This window comes from Lynx canadensis, chromosome A2 (assembly GCF_007474595.2).
Source record: "Lynx canadensis isolate LIC74 chromosome A2, mLynCan4.pri.v2, whole genome shotgun sequence".
In the NCBI taxonomy this organism is placed as follows: domain Eukaryota; kingdom Metazoa; phylum Chordata; class Mammalia; order Carnivora; family Felidae; genus Lynx; species Lynx canadensis.
This window is the reverse complement of record NC_044304.2, coordinates 107,131,278-107,147,812: the sequence shown is the minus strand read 5'-3', so window position 1 is coordinate 107,147,812 and position 16,535 is coordinate 107,131,278. Positions and strand designations below refer to the sequence as shown.

At 33.8% G+C, this 16,535-nt stretch overlaps 1 protein-coding gene across 1 annotated transcript in view; it reads left to right on the top strand.

The window, feature by feature from the left end:
* DGKB (diacylglycerol kinase beta) overlaps nt 1-16,535 on the top strand; it is a 715,928-nt gene that overhangs the window by 187,559 nt on the left and 511,834 nt on the right. Inside the window, 3 exon segments of the mRNA XM_032592421.1 lie at nt 1,867-1,916; nt 5,263-5,337; nt 8,649-8,768. Of these exon segments, the coding sequence (XP_032448312.1) occupies nt 1,867-1,916; nt 5,263-5,337; nt 8,649-8,768 (245 nt within the window).

Genomic DNA, 16,535 nt, shown 5'->3' with positions numbered 1-16,535 from the left:
AGCTCCATATATCCGACCATGTGAAAATGGTTTCATAGTCATTTATTACAATAAGGATTACTACAATAAGATAGGATTAATAGAGTCACCAGTACCTCCCCATTCTAAAATACAGTTAGGCTTGGTGCCTCGGTGGATTAAGCTATCTGACTTCCGCTCAGGTCATGATCTCATGGTTTAGGAGTTCCAGCTCTGAATCGGCTCTGTGCTGACAGTAGGGAGCCTACTTGAGTCAGTCTCTCTCTCTCCCTCTCCCTCTCCCTCTCCCTCTCTCTCTCTCTCTCTTTCTGTGTGTGTGTGTGTGTGTGTGTCCAGCTTTTCTAAAAAATAAACAAACTTAAATAAATAAATAAAGATACATAAATAAATAAAGTTAGGCTTTTGTAAGTCTTTTCCTTGTTCCCTGCACTGAAACCGTTCTTTGGGCGATGTGTGAATGAATTCCTGCCGCTTAACAAGTGAGTTTTATTTTCTGCTTTTTTTCTGGAAAATCTTAGTATCCATGTTGTGGTAGGTTTTTTTTCTTTCTGAATTTTTGTCATTTATTGAGTACACAAGAGAGAGTAATCATCATGGTTTGCAAATAAAGATATTTACATCATTAGCCAGCCTAACGTTATGTTCCTTAACTCAATAGGTACACACTTTCCCCTTACATTTTAACATCTTTAAAGTCTTTTCGCGTTTTACAATAAATAGTATATGATAGTTACATTGCAAGCATTTTTTCCAGTTCGTTGTATGCAGACCGGCTATACATCTTATAAATAAATAATCATATCTTAGATTGGTGAAGTATAATGATTGTTTTTAAATACAAAAATAATAATTACAGATATATGATCAAGGCCATTGCATAATTATGCCCCCTTGTTATCAATGTCTTTATTTAATATGATAGACCTCAGACATCAAGATTCTCCCAGAAATTATGCAAACCCAACAAAAACTCTCACTTCCACTCCTCTGTTTTAACAGCTGTGTCAGTCTTCTCTGTTTATCTCAAAATGGCACCTGCAGCCTCTTCTGTGGTCTCCTGGTGGTATGTGAATTTATGAGGGAATCCTCAGGCCATTGAGACCCACTGTCCTCTGGCTTTCCTGTGCTGGCTACCACAGAGACAGCACTTCCCTTTTCCTGACTCATTAGTTCAAAGAGTGGGTACCCTATGAAACTACCTCTCAGACTGCAACAAATACACCATTATAACCGTGGTAGTAATGCATTTGTGTCTTGTTGTCTTCTGTCAGAAAAATTCCCTTGTTTTGCACTAATCCTTTCCCATACTGCTTAGGGATCAATCAAAACAAGGGCTTACATTTGTGTACTGACTGACAGCTTTGGATATGCATTTATGTGTATCACCTCACTTAACTTTCACAAGTGTGTTTTATGACAGGGTAGTTATTCTCATTTTACAGAGAAGAAAACAGGGTTTGACTATGCTCATGCACTAGAGAATCACCCATTCCGAATTTGGGTTACACACCTCCAAATCACATCTTTCTTCTTATTCACTCTGCCCTTTAATATCTGCACTCTGAATGTCTAAACTCCTTCTTTCATTTTTGAGTTTTCATTTAATGATCTTGTAATTAAAAAAATGAGCAAAGAATAGTACCTCTTAGTGTTTTCTAGATACATAACAAAAATTGATAGACCTTGTATCTGATATTTCATATTTTTGTTAACTGATGAATTCATTTGCCACTTAGTTTGATAAATGATCCCATAGATCAATTGCTTTGAGTAGGAGAGGATTGAATATTTGCTTTCAACAGAAAATAAATTTTGAAGAATCTGTCTTATCCTAACATTGATCTCACTCACCTATAATATTTTTTTCAACACCTCTTTTATTTCTAGTTATGTTTCGCCTCTATGACACAGATGGGAATGGCTTCCTGGACAGCTCGGTAATTTTTTTTCTTCAAATTTTCTGTGAAAATTTCAAAGCAGTTTGTTCTGAAAAATGCAATGAATAAATTTATAGCTATTACCACAGAAGACACACTTAATATAATTTCCATGCACTCACACAGCATTTTTATCATCTGAATTTTTGAAAGAGAATGATCTGAAAAGGCTGTTAGGATTCCAATTGTTCTATTGAATTATTTTACTAGAAAAAAGTGACTTTTATGCATGGGACGATAAAAAAAAGACCCCAACCTTGTTTGAATAATACATGAGAAAGTTGAGATCATTGATCTAGAAAGAAAAAAAAAATCTGAGGTTTGACACTAAGGAAATTATCGAGAATACCAGTAGAATTAAAAGAAATTATAAAGTCAATTCAATCATGTTATCATTTGCCACATTTTAAAGTCTTTTGGTCATATATATGCTGTTAAAATACATACATATATTTAAAAATTGATTTGACCAACTCTCCTTTTTAAAATGTCTCATCTAATATAAATGCAAACTGTATTCTTTATCATTTTAGTCATAAAAAGCAATAGGAAAAAAATACAATCTCTGTATGACTTAATTGAAATGAATAATTAAATGTTTATTTTATTTGTAATATACCCAAATAAGTGTTAGTTTTCAGAGCAGTTAGATTCTTAATTTTACTGCACGAATCAGTGCCTCAATTGAAAATCCATTTCAGGTTCCATCCAATAATGCATTTACATTTCCTAATCATATATTTTTCATATTATATCATTGCCTATTCCATAAAGGAAATATAAGAATATTAATAAAATAATAAATGTCAGGTTGTGGAAATTTTGAAGTATTCAGGTACATTAAAAAACAAATGTTTTGATATTTTAAAATTGATTAAAATGAGCATTACTTCTGATAATGAGTGAGTTTCTCTCATCATCTGATATACCTCCCTCTAACAGAACCAAACAGAATTCTACAGGCAAAGCAATGAAGTTGGATACATATTTATGTAATGCTGAGTACGATAATGGCACATTAGCTTCTCCAGAGAGAGATAAAAACGTATAATTCCTAATTTAGGAAATGACCACCCATCTAAATTGATGCTGTGATTGTAGCATTTCTTATTTAAGTCCCTCCAGTTTTTCAAATGCTATCATTTTTAAGTGCCTGGTAGTGTGCAGTTTTCCATTTAGGAATATTAAGCTACACGATACATTTGCTCATTTTCTGATGGCACTTCACAGCTAGGATTTTAGACTTTTCTAGATATTTCCATATGCTTATTGTAGCACTTCTGACTATATTGATACAAATTATATTTCAATGCAAATTTGTTTTATTTAATGTTTCTGTTTAATTAAATTAAAAAGATGTTTCTTTACTAGACTTTTAGCCATCGTTTGGCAGCTGATTTGAAAATTAAATTAAATGCTTTTTTGGTCTCTGGCCATTTTTGTTGTTGTTGTTAACATACAGTATATTTCCAACAATATTTATAACTATACATACAATATTAAACAATGAATTGGGGATAAATAAATTTATTTATGATTCAAGTAGTCTGTTTTGTAATTAAGGGTCTGAATTTTGTTTCTATGGTTTTCTCCATACAACCTACTACAACAGTATATTGCCTTCACTGTCAGGTTGAAATTGCACATGCTGATGTCATTTGTCTTGGAATTGTAAAGGTATAACACTTCACATAGTGGAGGCAAGGCATAGGAAAATTGATACTTTGAAAAATGACCACTGTTGTGTAATAATGCTAGTTAATATTTATTGATCCCTCGCACTATGCCAGGTGGCATAAATGTATTTCATATCATAGCATGTTACTCTTTGCAGCAACTCTACAAACTAGGTAAGATTAGAATAGTCATTTTACTGATGAGGAAACTGAGTCTTAGGTTAGTTGACTTCTCTGATGTCAATTAAACATGCCTACATAATAGTCCACTAGAAATAGTTTCTGTTCCTAAAAACATATCCAGGGACGTTTAACCTTTCTAAACCACTAAGGCATATATATGTAGGCAAAGACAGAGTAACACACACACACACACACACATACACACACACGCACAATTCTAGCCTATAATTCCAAGGTACACTAGTTTAAAATTTTTCTTATCTGTATTAAGTAAACACATTCATATGTGTATGTTTTTCTGGGGCAACCTGTGTTACACAAGCAACATTTTCATGATTACATTTTTCTAGAGAATGGTAGGGTAGCTTCCATCAGTTTTTTATAGGGATCCATTATCTCCCAAAAGAAAACCTCTTTTACCATATTTCCTTCTTCACTTTATGAGTGTTAAGTACATATATTAGATCAGAGATTGAGATTAGTAGATTAGAGATTAGATTGAGTAGAGTTATCTTTGATTAATATGCTTTCAAACCTTATGCTTTTATACTATAAGAAGTATAAAGTTTTACATTATTATACTGTAACAACAGTTTTAATTACGTCATTGACTACATTTAAAATTACTAGCATTTACAAAGCATATTTAATCTATTCTGGAGACAGGGAACAATTAAAGCATTAAATAAATAGTTATGAGCAAATGTTTTAATTTGTTTAGTCAAGTCATATGTATTAACTAGCCGTTGTTCAAAGAGTTGACACTTGAGCAGAATAATATGAAGATTCTAACTAAAATTCTATTTCCTCATAAAATAAACTTTACATGTACTTAGCCTCTAAACTTGACCCTTGAACGCACCTCTAGCAGAGCAAATTATACCACTTAATGACTAGAATAGTCAATATACATTCTCTGTGTATCAGAATAAAAATAAACTTCTCAGTTGCCCTCAAACACTTCCTTTCATCCTTCCACACCTGTTTCCAAGCCATAGGGTCAGGATGCTTGGTGACTTAAACATCACATCTTGTGAAAATATGCATGTCTCTTCTTTGATCAGATTTTCTTTCCCAAGACAGATTTTCATCCTTAAAAAATCTTCTATTGGAAGAAAATCTTTTTTTGTGCAGTTGGTGCCCTCTCCTGGTGAAGATTTCTAGACAAAGTACAAAATGAATTTGTATTCAAGTGCATCTTTTATGTATAGTTAATCAGACTGTTAAAAGGATATATTACATGTGTATATAAATTACTATATAGATATATAAATTTTATATAATATGTATAAATTAATCATGTAACTCCTTTAGTTTTTGAGCTACATGTTAAAGAAAACAATTCTTGTAAGTAAAAGTTTGAAAAATTTACAAAGACCTTGTATTCATATCCATATTCTCTCTCTCTCTCTCTCTCTCTCTCTCTCTCTCTCTCTCTCTCTCTCCTTCTCTCCCCCTCTCTCCCCCTCTCCCTCTCTTCTCTCCAGGAACTAGAAAATATCATCAGTCAGATGATGCATGTCGCAGAGTACCTTGAATGGGATGTCACTGAACTTAATCCAGTAGGTATAGGAATGGTTTAACTGTTGGCTACATTCTAAAAGACCCCTTTGTCTTTTGGGTTTTGTTTTGTTTGTTTATTTTTGGAACTTGCAGATACTCCTGTCATTTGATATTTTCCTTTGATAACTCTAAGTTACTCTTTCTATTCAGTGCTGAAAATGGATTCTGAACAAGAAAATGTGTATGTGCTGTTCTGAAGTTCTAAACAGTAACTTTTCCTTTTCTTCTTCATGGAAATTAATTTGAATGGTGGCCTCAAATATCTGTCGGTAAACAGGCTGCTGATGAACACTGCCAAAGTTGTACCATGCCATAAAAAAGTCAGAAATGATGTGTGTTTTTCATGATCTCTATGATTTTCCTCGTATGGAAATAGCTAAATATTGATTCTAAAAGAAGGTGAACTCAGTCAAGAAGATGATAGTTTACTGTGTATGGCATTGTATTATTCCCTGTATATATGTTATTCAACACTTGCAACTCTCTGAAGTAGACACTACTATTTTATTCATTTTACAGATGAGGAATTGAGACCTCAGAATGTTAAAGTAACTTCCCTGTAGCACTTAAGCTGGTTAAAGATAGGGCTAGAAAATTTTAATCTATTGTTTAAAGAAATGGTATCTAACAATGCTTGTAAGAACATTAAAAAAAAAAAAACCTTATTGGGGCGCCTGGATGGCTCAGTTGGTTAAGCAGCCGACTTCGGCTCAGGTCACGATCTCGCGGTCCGTGAGTTCGAGCCCCGCGTCGGGCTTTGTGCTGACAGCTCAGAGCCTGGAGCCTGTTTCAGATTCTGTGTCTCCCTCTCTCTGCCCCTCCCCTGTTCATGCTCTGTCTCTCCCTGTCTCAAAAATAAATAAAATGTTAAAAAAAATTAAAAAAAACACTTATTTTTACAGCATTATTCAAATGTATATTAAAACATACTTGATTAGAATCTGTGACTTTTGCTACAAGTAATATTTTGGGGAGAGTTGATAAGTATGTTATTGACTTTAGTTTATTCTTGAAACCAACTAAGTCGAGCAAATTATAAATGAGTTAAGCAAATAGAAATCAATTTATTTTAATGGCTTGCATTTTATATGAATTTTAAAAGCCTTATAATGGCATGATAATGACATGATTATGTGATAGGAGAGCTGAGATAGCATTCCCTTTGCTTTGGAAACTAACACCAGTAAATTACAACAAAATTATATGCAATGTCACCTATAAAGGAGGGCACCATTCTTACTGGGATTAAGGTTTCCAAGTTTTAAGTCAACTGGTTTTTCTTTTTTGAGGGATGTGGAAATACACATGCTGTGCACATGATGCATAGCAGATATCATGAACAAGGTTGCAGTTTTTATATTCAATAATAAAAGAATGGTATTTAATTCTAAGAATACTGCTTGATTCATCTTAGTACTATTTTCACTGAAATTAAGGGACTTTTAAGTTCTTTTGTCCTTTGGGGTTATGTTCATCTAAAACAGCTTTGTCCATCCTACTCACCTTAATACCTGTAAATATGGTACATCTTTCAGTCAAGTCTCTTGTCCTCACTGGAGCCATGGAAAGAAGGAAGATGTTTTTTATATTAGATTTTAAAGCTGAAGGCAGCACTACTGCTTTCTCTCCCCCAAAATATTGGCAGGCTGTACATTTGAGTAAAAGGGAGATGTGGATGATTTCAGGAAGGGAACAGTTGGTGGCTGGGCCGTCTAATTATGACAGATCCCTACTAGAAAATATAAATAATAAACTGTATGGCATTATTTGTCATTTGCAGCACACACTGATAAATCTGTCACCTCTGTGAGTAGTATAAATAGTAGAAAGTGAAGATAAAATGACTTACCTTGTGCAGTGTGTTTGCCATCATGGGGAACGGCATGCCTCATCCTGCCTAATGATTCGGCAACTCTGCCTGTTTTAAACCAGTGTGTACATTTGTGCACATTGTCAGACACCTGATAAGTCTACACATATGAATAAAAACAATTGAACATTTGAGGTTCATGGCAGTTAATGGGGAATATTGAGACGTCCTTGGAAAAGGTTTTTAAAAAATGAACCCAGGCTCTAACATTAGATGTATGAGGTACAACCACCTGAAACAATGCTCTGTGTTTTAGTTTTCTTCTTATTTATTCTTTCTACTAGTTCATCAAAGTACGTTCAAGGGGCAGGAGATTTTAACAGTATCTTCTACCTTTTTGCTAAATTCTAAATAATTTCCCCTGTTTTTCATTTGGAGAATAATAAAATGATTATTTCAGCACCATTTGTTCCAAAAAGTCTCTTGTTTCTCAATACCTACCTTTAGGTGTGTATGAAGGAAAATAACCTGATTTTCAAATACTTCATGAGGAACCACACCAATCAACTAAGTTCAGGAGTTTTTAGGCAAACAACACTGTATCAACATATCAAGTATTTCATTTATTGCATCTTTCAAATTTTTGTTCTAATGCTCTCCGTGTATCTTTTTTTTTTTTTTTCTGAATCGATTAAAATTTCTGTATTACCATTTTGGTGCTATTAGATGGAAATACTTCACCTCCCCAGAAAGCAAGGGTAATATGTTTGGAACACACATATACTTTCTGCTCATGTAATATTAACAGCCCCTCTGTGATACTTAGTATACATTCTGGATGCTCTTTGAAAAAGCTTACAGTATATTAACATACTTATTAACTACATTGGATTAAATACTGATATTACCACTGTAAAAGAGATAGTTGTATTACCAACAAACACTGTAGAGAACATTTTGAGACATTCCATACAAGTCAACTTTAGAAAAGAAACCTAATCAAAAATGACTTGATGGTTTAACTTCTTGGATTTATTAAGTTCTGATAGACAATTAAAAGCAACTTAATTCCTCCACCCCTTACCACTTAGCAAAGAATTACTTCAGCTCTTTGCCATGAAGTTAATTTGTTCAGACATTTTCTGGCATATACATGAATTTTAAAAATCTAGAGAAAGCAATTAAAGACCACTTTCACCCTTAAATTAAAGATACCCTCTTGTTTTAGCTGCATCATTCACTGAGAAAGTATTAAAAAGTTAAGCAGTTATTCCTACAAGATGAACATCATAGGTGGTCAAGTTCCAGAAATCATAACAAAGCCACGATATCCACAGTTTTTGGATTAACGCTTTACCAACTTACCTAGATATTTATCTCTACTCTGCAATTAGTTGCTGGTCAGTTTGTTTTAGCCAATTCATTGCAATGCTTTATTCTTTCTTTTGAAATGTATTTTATTGATTCACTGCAAGCTTTCCCTCATCTCTTCTACTCCAGATCCTCCATGAGATGATGGAAGAAATAGACTATGATCATGATGGAACAGTCTCTCTGGAGGAATGGATCCAAGGAGGAATGACAACAATTCCACTTCTTGTGCTCCTGGGCTTGGAAAATGTAAGCATTTACACAAAGAGGGTGGCCTGGTGGTAAGTCAGTGGGGTGCTCCATTACACATTTTGATTATAAATTGATTTGGCCATTTTCTGTCATTAAGCATGTAGTGAGTGCCTGAACCTTTTAATAAGTATACCACAGTGCAGTGTCATAATAAGTTGTGATTAATACTTGCCACAAACACATTGATTCATTTTAGGTATTGCTTTATTATTTAATATGTAATTTCTTTTTTTTTCTCTATTTAAAAGATGATCTAGTTTGAAAAAAAATATTGACCTTCTCATTTTATTTACTGCAAGAAACTCCCCAATATTATTACAGTCTGTGGTTCTTGTGGTGCTCCTTCTCATTCCATAATCACCATCCCCATGAAGAAAATCTATTTTATTGATAACCAATACTTGGAGAAGCCAATTATATACTGAGGTAGTTAAGAGTATATCTGAAACATAATTTTTTCTTACGTATCATCAGATCAGCCAGCCTTTCATTCTAAGCCTATCAAAAGTTTTCTTATATCATTGCTTCCAGTGGTAATTAAAAAGTGGTTTGCCGGAAAATAAATGAACCTAAGTTTAGAATGGGGTATAACAGTGACTTTGAAACTGAATCTTGGGGCGCCTGGGTGGCTCAGTCGGTTAAGCGTCCGACTTCAGCTCAGGTCACGATCTCACGGTCCGTGAGCTCGAGCCCCGCGTAGGGCTCTGGGCTGATGATGGCCCAGAGCCTGGAGCCTGCTTCCGGTTCTGTGTCTCCCTCTCTCTCTGACCCTCCTCCGTTCATGCTCTGCCTCTCTCTGTCTCAAAAATAAATAAACGTTAAAAAAAAATTAAAAAAAAAAAAAAAAAAAAAAAGAAACTGAATCTTGCTGCCGGGTCTTGATGTCAATTTCAGTAATCAAAGTCAATGAGTCACTATTGGATTTTTGTATGTAGCATTAATAAAAAGAATTAATTCTAATGTGCATATAATAAAATGTATACTAAGATTTAAAGAACATTACTTATGGAAACCACCATAACACATAAAATATTTAGAATTTTGAAATGCAAGAACATCACGTCCACCACTTTGCTGCTGACTCCAAAACTTTTCATACTTATTTGTTACCAGAGCTAACAACATTGCAGATTCAAGACTATACCACAGTTACTCAAGAGACCAAATTTTTTTTTAATTTTATTTTTTTTTAAATTTACACTCTAATTAGTTAGCATGTAGTGCAACAATGATTTCAGGAGTAGATTCCTTAATGCCCCTTACCCATGTAGCTCATCTCCCCTCCCATATCCCCTCTAGTAACCCTCTTTTTGTTCTCCATATTTATGAGAAGAGACCAAATTTTTTAAAGCCCTCGTGAAATCTTACAGTCTGTATTTGTAAGACATATGAGAATATACACAAATATGTTTGTACACTTTTACATATGGGTGTGGGAATATATATGTGGGCTTTAGGAAAGTAGCATTTCTCTCTTTTTCACCTGAATGTTCAAATTCTTTCACATTTAGGTTAAGCTTACCCCTCATGAGGCCCATAGGATTTTAGATATGGTCATAGGAAGGCAAAGAAAAATTGCTAATAGATTATATACAAGGAAGTTATCCTTAAAGTAAATAATTTATTAAAACAAAGTAGATCTTATTGTTAATAGATATATATTTCTACATTTTGAAAATTAATGAGGGAGTTTTTTCTTATATCTGATGTTCTCATACAATACATAACCTGATATCTTTTGGTAAGAACCTGTTGTATATCTCTATATTTTAAATATTTGTTTAATTGTTTAATACACCCGATTAAACTATATGTAAATAAATCAGGAGAAAACAAAAAGAAAATTAACAAAAGTTAACATTTTAAGGAGTAAGGTATACTTTAAACAGAAAAAGTTGTCATATGCTAGTCAAGAAGTTCTGATAATAACATTTCCCTCAAAGAGAATTTTATATTTTTAAAGCTACAATTACATTTATTCTAAATATTTATGGAAATTTTAGTATGAGAGAATGTATGGGAATGAGTAAGTACACTATTTGGTATTTGGTATGCTGGACAGCAAAATGCAGAAATGCACACTTAGTCATCTATTTTTAAAATATTACATAAAGATTTTGAAATGATGTTCTTCTAAGGAAACAGTTGTTTAGATTTTTTATAATTTTATATATATATATATATATATATATATATATATATATATATTATTTATAAGGTTGTGAAAATAGCATGGGTAAGTACAATCCACAAGTCCTGATAGATTTAATTCAGATTATTTTAAACAAATACAATACTTCATCAGTTTCTAATGTAGCAGTAAATTTATTTCAACTGAATGAAAATTCTTTGTCATGAATTTCTATCAGGCTAAGCATACCTAATATACTTTATAATCATGTTCTTAAATTTATATTTTGTGTTTTTAGTAATATGAGATGTTTTTGGAGTTTAACAGGAGAAATCCATTTAGGGTTTCAAAGTAGTAACCAGACCTATGTTCCAAAATTGTGTTTCCAGTGAAAGCCACTAGATGGCATGGCTACATCGTTTAACATTTACTGATCAACTTAAATAGGAGATGGAATTTTTCCTCTATAAAGAATTCTGAGAGTAATATCCCTTTTCCTTTGCTTTTTTAAAAAAGAATAAGCCAATAATGTTTTAAATTGTCTTTTAATAAAATGTATAAGCCATGTAATTATGATCACAAAACAGAGCATTTATTTGTTAGAAACAGCTTTTTAATTCCGAAGCATGGAAAGTGTTATACAAAGCAGGAATGACACAATGACAACTGAGTGATGAGGGCCTTTTTTTAGTAATTGAGATTTATTTCCTTTTCTGTAGGCAGTTAATGTGTTATGTTATTACCTGTAGAGAATTTGATTCATGATGCCATTTCCCCCTTCCACCCCCCAAGCCCCCCCCCCCTTTTGCTAATCAAATTGGAAATCTAGAAGCTTTAGGTTGAATCCAGCCATTTATTGTGCAGCCAGTCTTGTTATGTTGTCCTATACATTCTTGTCTTCTGTCAATTATGAGCTCAGGGAGTAGATTCTAATTGATAGTGCTTGTTAAATACCACAGTGCATTTGAAAGTGACTGTGGTGTACTAGCCAAATTACACAGATAAGAACATTGTCCTCGGAGAGAAATCCTTACTTCTAATGCAAAGCAGAACAGTTGTGATTTCATGGTAGTTTATTTTTCTCCATCAATAGACTTTAAATATTTACTCTATTTCAAGTACTATCTGTTTTGGCAGCAAAATCACAAATGTAGTTTATCAGAACCTGATTCTATATCAAATGCTAGAGAGTAAGAGTCATTTCTTTTCTATTATAAGAAGTCCATGAGGGGCGCCTGGGTGGCTCAGTCAGTTAAGCATCTGACTTCGGCTTAGGTCATGATCTCACAGCTTTTGAGTTCGAGTCCCGCATCAGGCTCTGTGCTGACAGCTCAGAGCCTGGAGCCTGCTTCGGATTCTGTGTCTCCCTCTCTCTCTGTCCCTCCCCTGCTTGTGCTCTGTCTCTCTCTGTCTCTCAAAAATGAATAAATGTAAAAAAAAATTAAAAATTAAAAAAAAAAAGGCCATGAAACTTAGCAAACCCAGTATGAAATGGTACAGTCTGTTACATCTGAAGGAAAACTGAGAGTTTGGGTGGCACTTGTGATTTTTATTATACCTGAAGCAGAGTCATTTATTTATAAGGTCTTTGTTGCAGTTGCTCATTTCCACCATATGGCTGGCACAGAAGTAATCACAGGAACTAAGTAAAGGAAAGAGCAAAGCTGTGTTCCAGGAAAATCTTATTTACAAAAACAGCTTGCTAGTCAGATTTTACCCACAGGCCATAGTTTTCTGACCCATGATTTATTCTGTCGCTTATCTGTCATATTAGAAACAGAAAGAGTATTAATTTATATTTAGCCATTTAGGAGAAAGGAATCTAATATCTTTTTATTTAGCTCAGTTAGACAACCCCAACAAGACATGTGGACTAATGAAGAGATAGTACGGTAGCAGTGAACTTCATCAAATTGATCTTTACCTTGGCTCTGTTACTAACTAACTAGGTCATTTTTGTGCCAGCCAGTCATTCTCTCTAGATACATAAAAAGAAACTAGGCAACAATATCCCTTTCCTTTTCAAATATTCTTTCAACTCAGTTATTCTTTTTTTTTTTTTTTAGATAAACAAGATAATTCATAGTGCTGCAATTCCTAAAATCTGTAATCTTGGATCATTATTAGGTTTTTCAAAGAAAATTTCTGAATTCATATTATCATAAAAACAGAAATATACATTTAAGTAGGAGCCTGGCTTAAAATAAGAATACCTTAACTTCTTAGTCTTGGATTGTAGTGCCCACGTCTGGCATGTATGGCTTTTGAGTGGATATATGTTTTCATTTCATTTTATGTGTTCTCAGAATCCTGGACTTTAAATACTATACATCATTTAAACTTTGCTGTTGATCAGAATGTCTTAGGACACATATTTTCAGCTGACTCAGCAAAGTAAAAGTAACCACTTGGTGTGCCTCCTGATTTCTGATGAAGTCTATTTCCTGATGAAATTTCTGAGTATAATGGAGAGCCGAAGATGATGCATTCTTAATAGACTAAGCTATATTTGGAAAACTAATGCTTCACACTCTATTTTTTAAATTTAATTTGGTTGAGCTGTTGTTCTGCTGTTTATACATTGCTCAATCTAGAAAGGAATTATGAAGCTGGATAAATGCAACAATTCTTGAGATTCCAAGTTGGGTTGTTCAAGGACGCCAGCTCGGTGCTGTGATGTGCTCTTGGATTTGCATTTGAACCCAAGAATGGCAGGTCCTGAGCCTGGCTTTTAAAAATGGGATCTGGAGATAAGCAGTTGATTGCAACTCTACTCAGAATTTTAAACTGTCTCTCTGCATTCTCTTTGCCCAGATCTGATGTAACTCATCTTTCTGTCTTAAAGAGCATTTTCTTACATATTGTTATATCTTTTTGGAGACCTTGAGCAGAAAAGGAAGGTAATTGGCCATTATTATTTAATAAGTTGGAATTAATTTGCAACATTTGCTCTTAAAAGTGTCTTAAGTGAAGTCAGCTGAAACAGACAGGGATGTGGCCTGGTATGGGGATTAGGGGCATTTTGGCTATGGCATTAGTAAATTTTCTCCTTCAGGTCTTTTGAAAAAATGAGATTATTTATAATAGCCCTAGTTCACTTGAACATGATATGTGATCTTGGATGCATTTAGGGAAAAACTAAAACTTTAGAAATCATTAGGGTCATGAAATAGCTTCCAAAAATTTCCAAGGGGCATTCTTGCCTTTGAAACCTCCTTTTGACTTCTAGGGAGTAAAAAGGGAAGAGGAACTTAGGGCTCTTTCTCTGTGTGAACTTGCCTCTGTTTCATTAAGTAGTTCTCTGTCATAATCAGTTCATAGAACTGAACCACTTCACTTATAAAATACAGTGTTTTGTAAATATCAGGAGGAAATTTCTACTAAAAGTGATGTCTGGTAATGAAAAACAGAACAGATTTTTTATGAAACAAAGTATAGTAAACCTACAAACATCCTTCTCAAGTCTTTTGGCTAAAACATTGGGATGTTACAACTCAACCCAATGATAGTAATAATATTTGCTGTTTATATAACACCAATCTTCTGAGGAGCTAAATTGACTTCACAGGTATTGTATAATGAAACCACACACCACAGCCTGGGAGAGGAAAGTAGGTGTTTCCATTTTATTAGAGAGGAAAATAGGAAGAGAGGTGAAATGGCTTATCCACATTTTCATAGTAGGCCAGGAATCAAGCCTTCTGGATTTTTCTCTTCATTTCTTGTTTAAAAAGATGAATTCCTTTCTATGACAATAAATATTTATTTGCAAGAGAAGTACTATTAGGGACATGCTCTACTGGCTGATAGAATATAATAAGGGACAGATTCTCCCTGTCCCCCACTAAGTTTAATAAGACAAACAAGACAAGACATGAAAATACAGAGGGCTGGAGTATAATTTGCACTGCTGAGAAATAGTTGGCTCCTGGTTTCAATTTCTTCTCTTGAAGTCACATACATATTTCATCCTTTGCATATTTTGGCAATGTATCCGGTTAAGAGCTATAAAGCTATTTAATTTGTTTTTTGGTAAAGTATTTTATGTCTGGGTAATGGATTTGTACATCAGTTACAGCCTGTAACATGGCTAAGTGTTCTGATTGACAGAACACCCACGTTCAGACTTGTTTATTTTTTGATAAGGAAAATGCCAGCTAACTTAGTCCATATGTGCTCTTCAACAAGATGAGGCTTATTCACATGTAATGGACATTCATTTAAAAATAAAATGACAAGGATTATAAGAACAGTAATACATATGAAAATTCCATATTTTTTTCTTTCCTGTTTTCACTTAAGAATGTTTGTTTAACCTGATTTTTTCTATATCTATGTATTATTTCTATCTACCTATCTATACCTATGTGTCTATATCTATATCTGTATCTATATCTATATCTGTATCTATATCTATATCTGTATCTATATCTATTAAATTAACAACCCCCTCACTTAAACTTTTCACTCAGGATGTTTTATTCTTATTTTAAGGAATAGAAATTTTAAAATACAGACAGTTTGAAAAACATAGCAATGCTAAACAAATATATAAAATGTTCCATTCATATAATAACAACACTAGAAATCTCATGACTCAAATTAGAACTGGATTCAGAAAGTACTATAAGCACTATTTCTTATTTTATTTTATTTATTTTGAGAGAGACAGAGAGAGCATGAGCCGGGAGGGGCAGAGAGAGAATTTCAATCTCCACTCTCAGTGCAGAGCACCACACAGGGCTTGAGCTCATGAAACCATGGGATCATGACCTGAGCCGAAATCAAGAGTTGGGCACTTAACCGACTGAGCCACAGGCACGACTATAAAAACTATTTCTTAAGTTGTGGAAGAAAATTAAAACACCAGTGTTTTCTGATGTCCTCTCCACAATACCCTTAGCATAACTGCTTTTGTTGAGAGCTTGTTTGTCAAAACAAACAAACAAAAAACAAAAAAACGAAACATTGTCCAGAACTGTGAAGGGCCTAAGAAGTTCCCTACTTGCACATTAGCAAGTTAGCTTATTCAAGTTTCATGTATGCTGGCAGAGGACATGAGACACCTGGGTCAGAAACAAAGGACATTTATTTATAGCACAGCAAGAGGTAGGAGCTGCATGTTTGAGCCAGTTCTCTTGGCCTATAGTCTCACACAGGTGATGGAGCATGTCACAAGGAATCACTGTGCACAGCCTCAGAGCTTGGATCCCCTGGCTCGGGGAAACTAAATCTTTTATAATGTGCAATAAACAAACCTGCTTAACCTTTTCTTAGAAGAGAGAGATTATTTTTATTATACTGGACAGTAAGTAAAACTGCCCTCTGCTCTGTAGGGAGATCCATCTCTATTGTCCAAGGCTACCTGTTTTTCAAATATCTTTAAAAAGATAACCTGGAAAAAATGACAGTTCTTCTGCTTACAAAATGTGCAGAAATTCAAGACACCCATGGAGAATTATCTCCCAGGAAACATTTTCATTAATGTTTCATATTATGATGCAAATTTGACATTTCTGGTTCTAATGTAAGAGTTAGTTACTATGGATTTAATCAAGTATTTTAAATCTGATGGTTTATCTCATCACTGGAAATAAAAAAAAGGTGGTCAGGAAGAATTATTATTAATATTT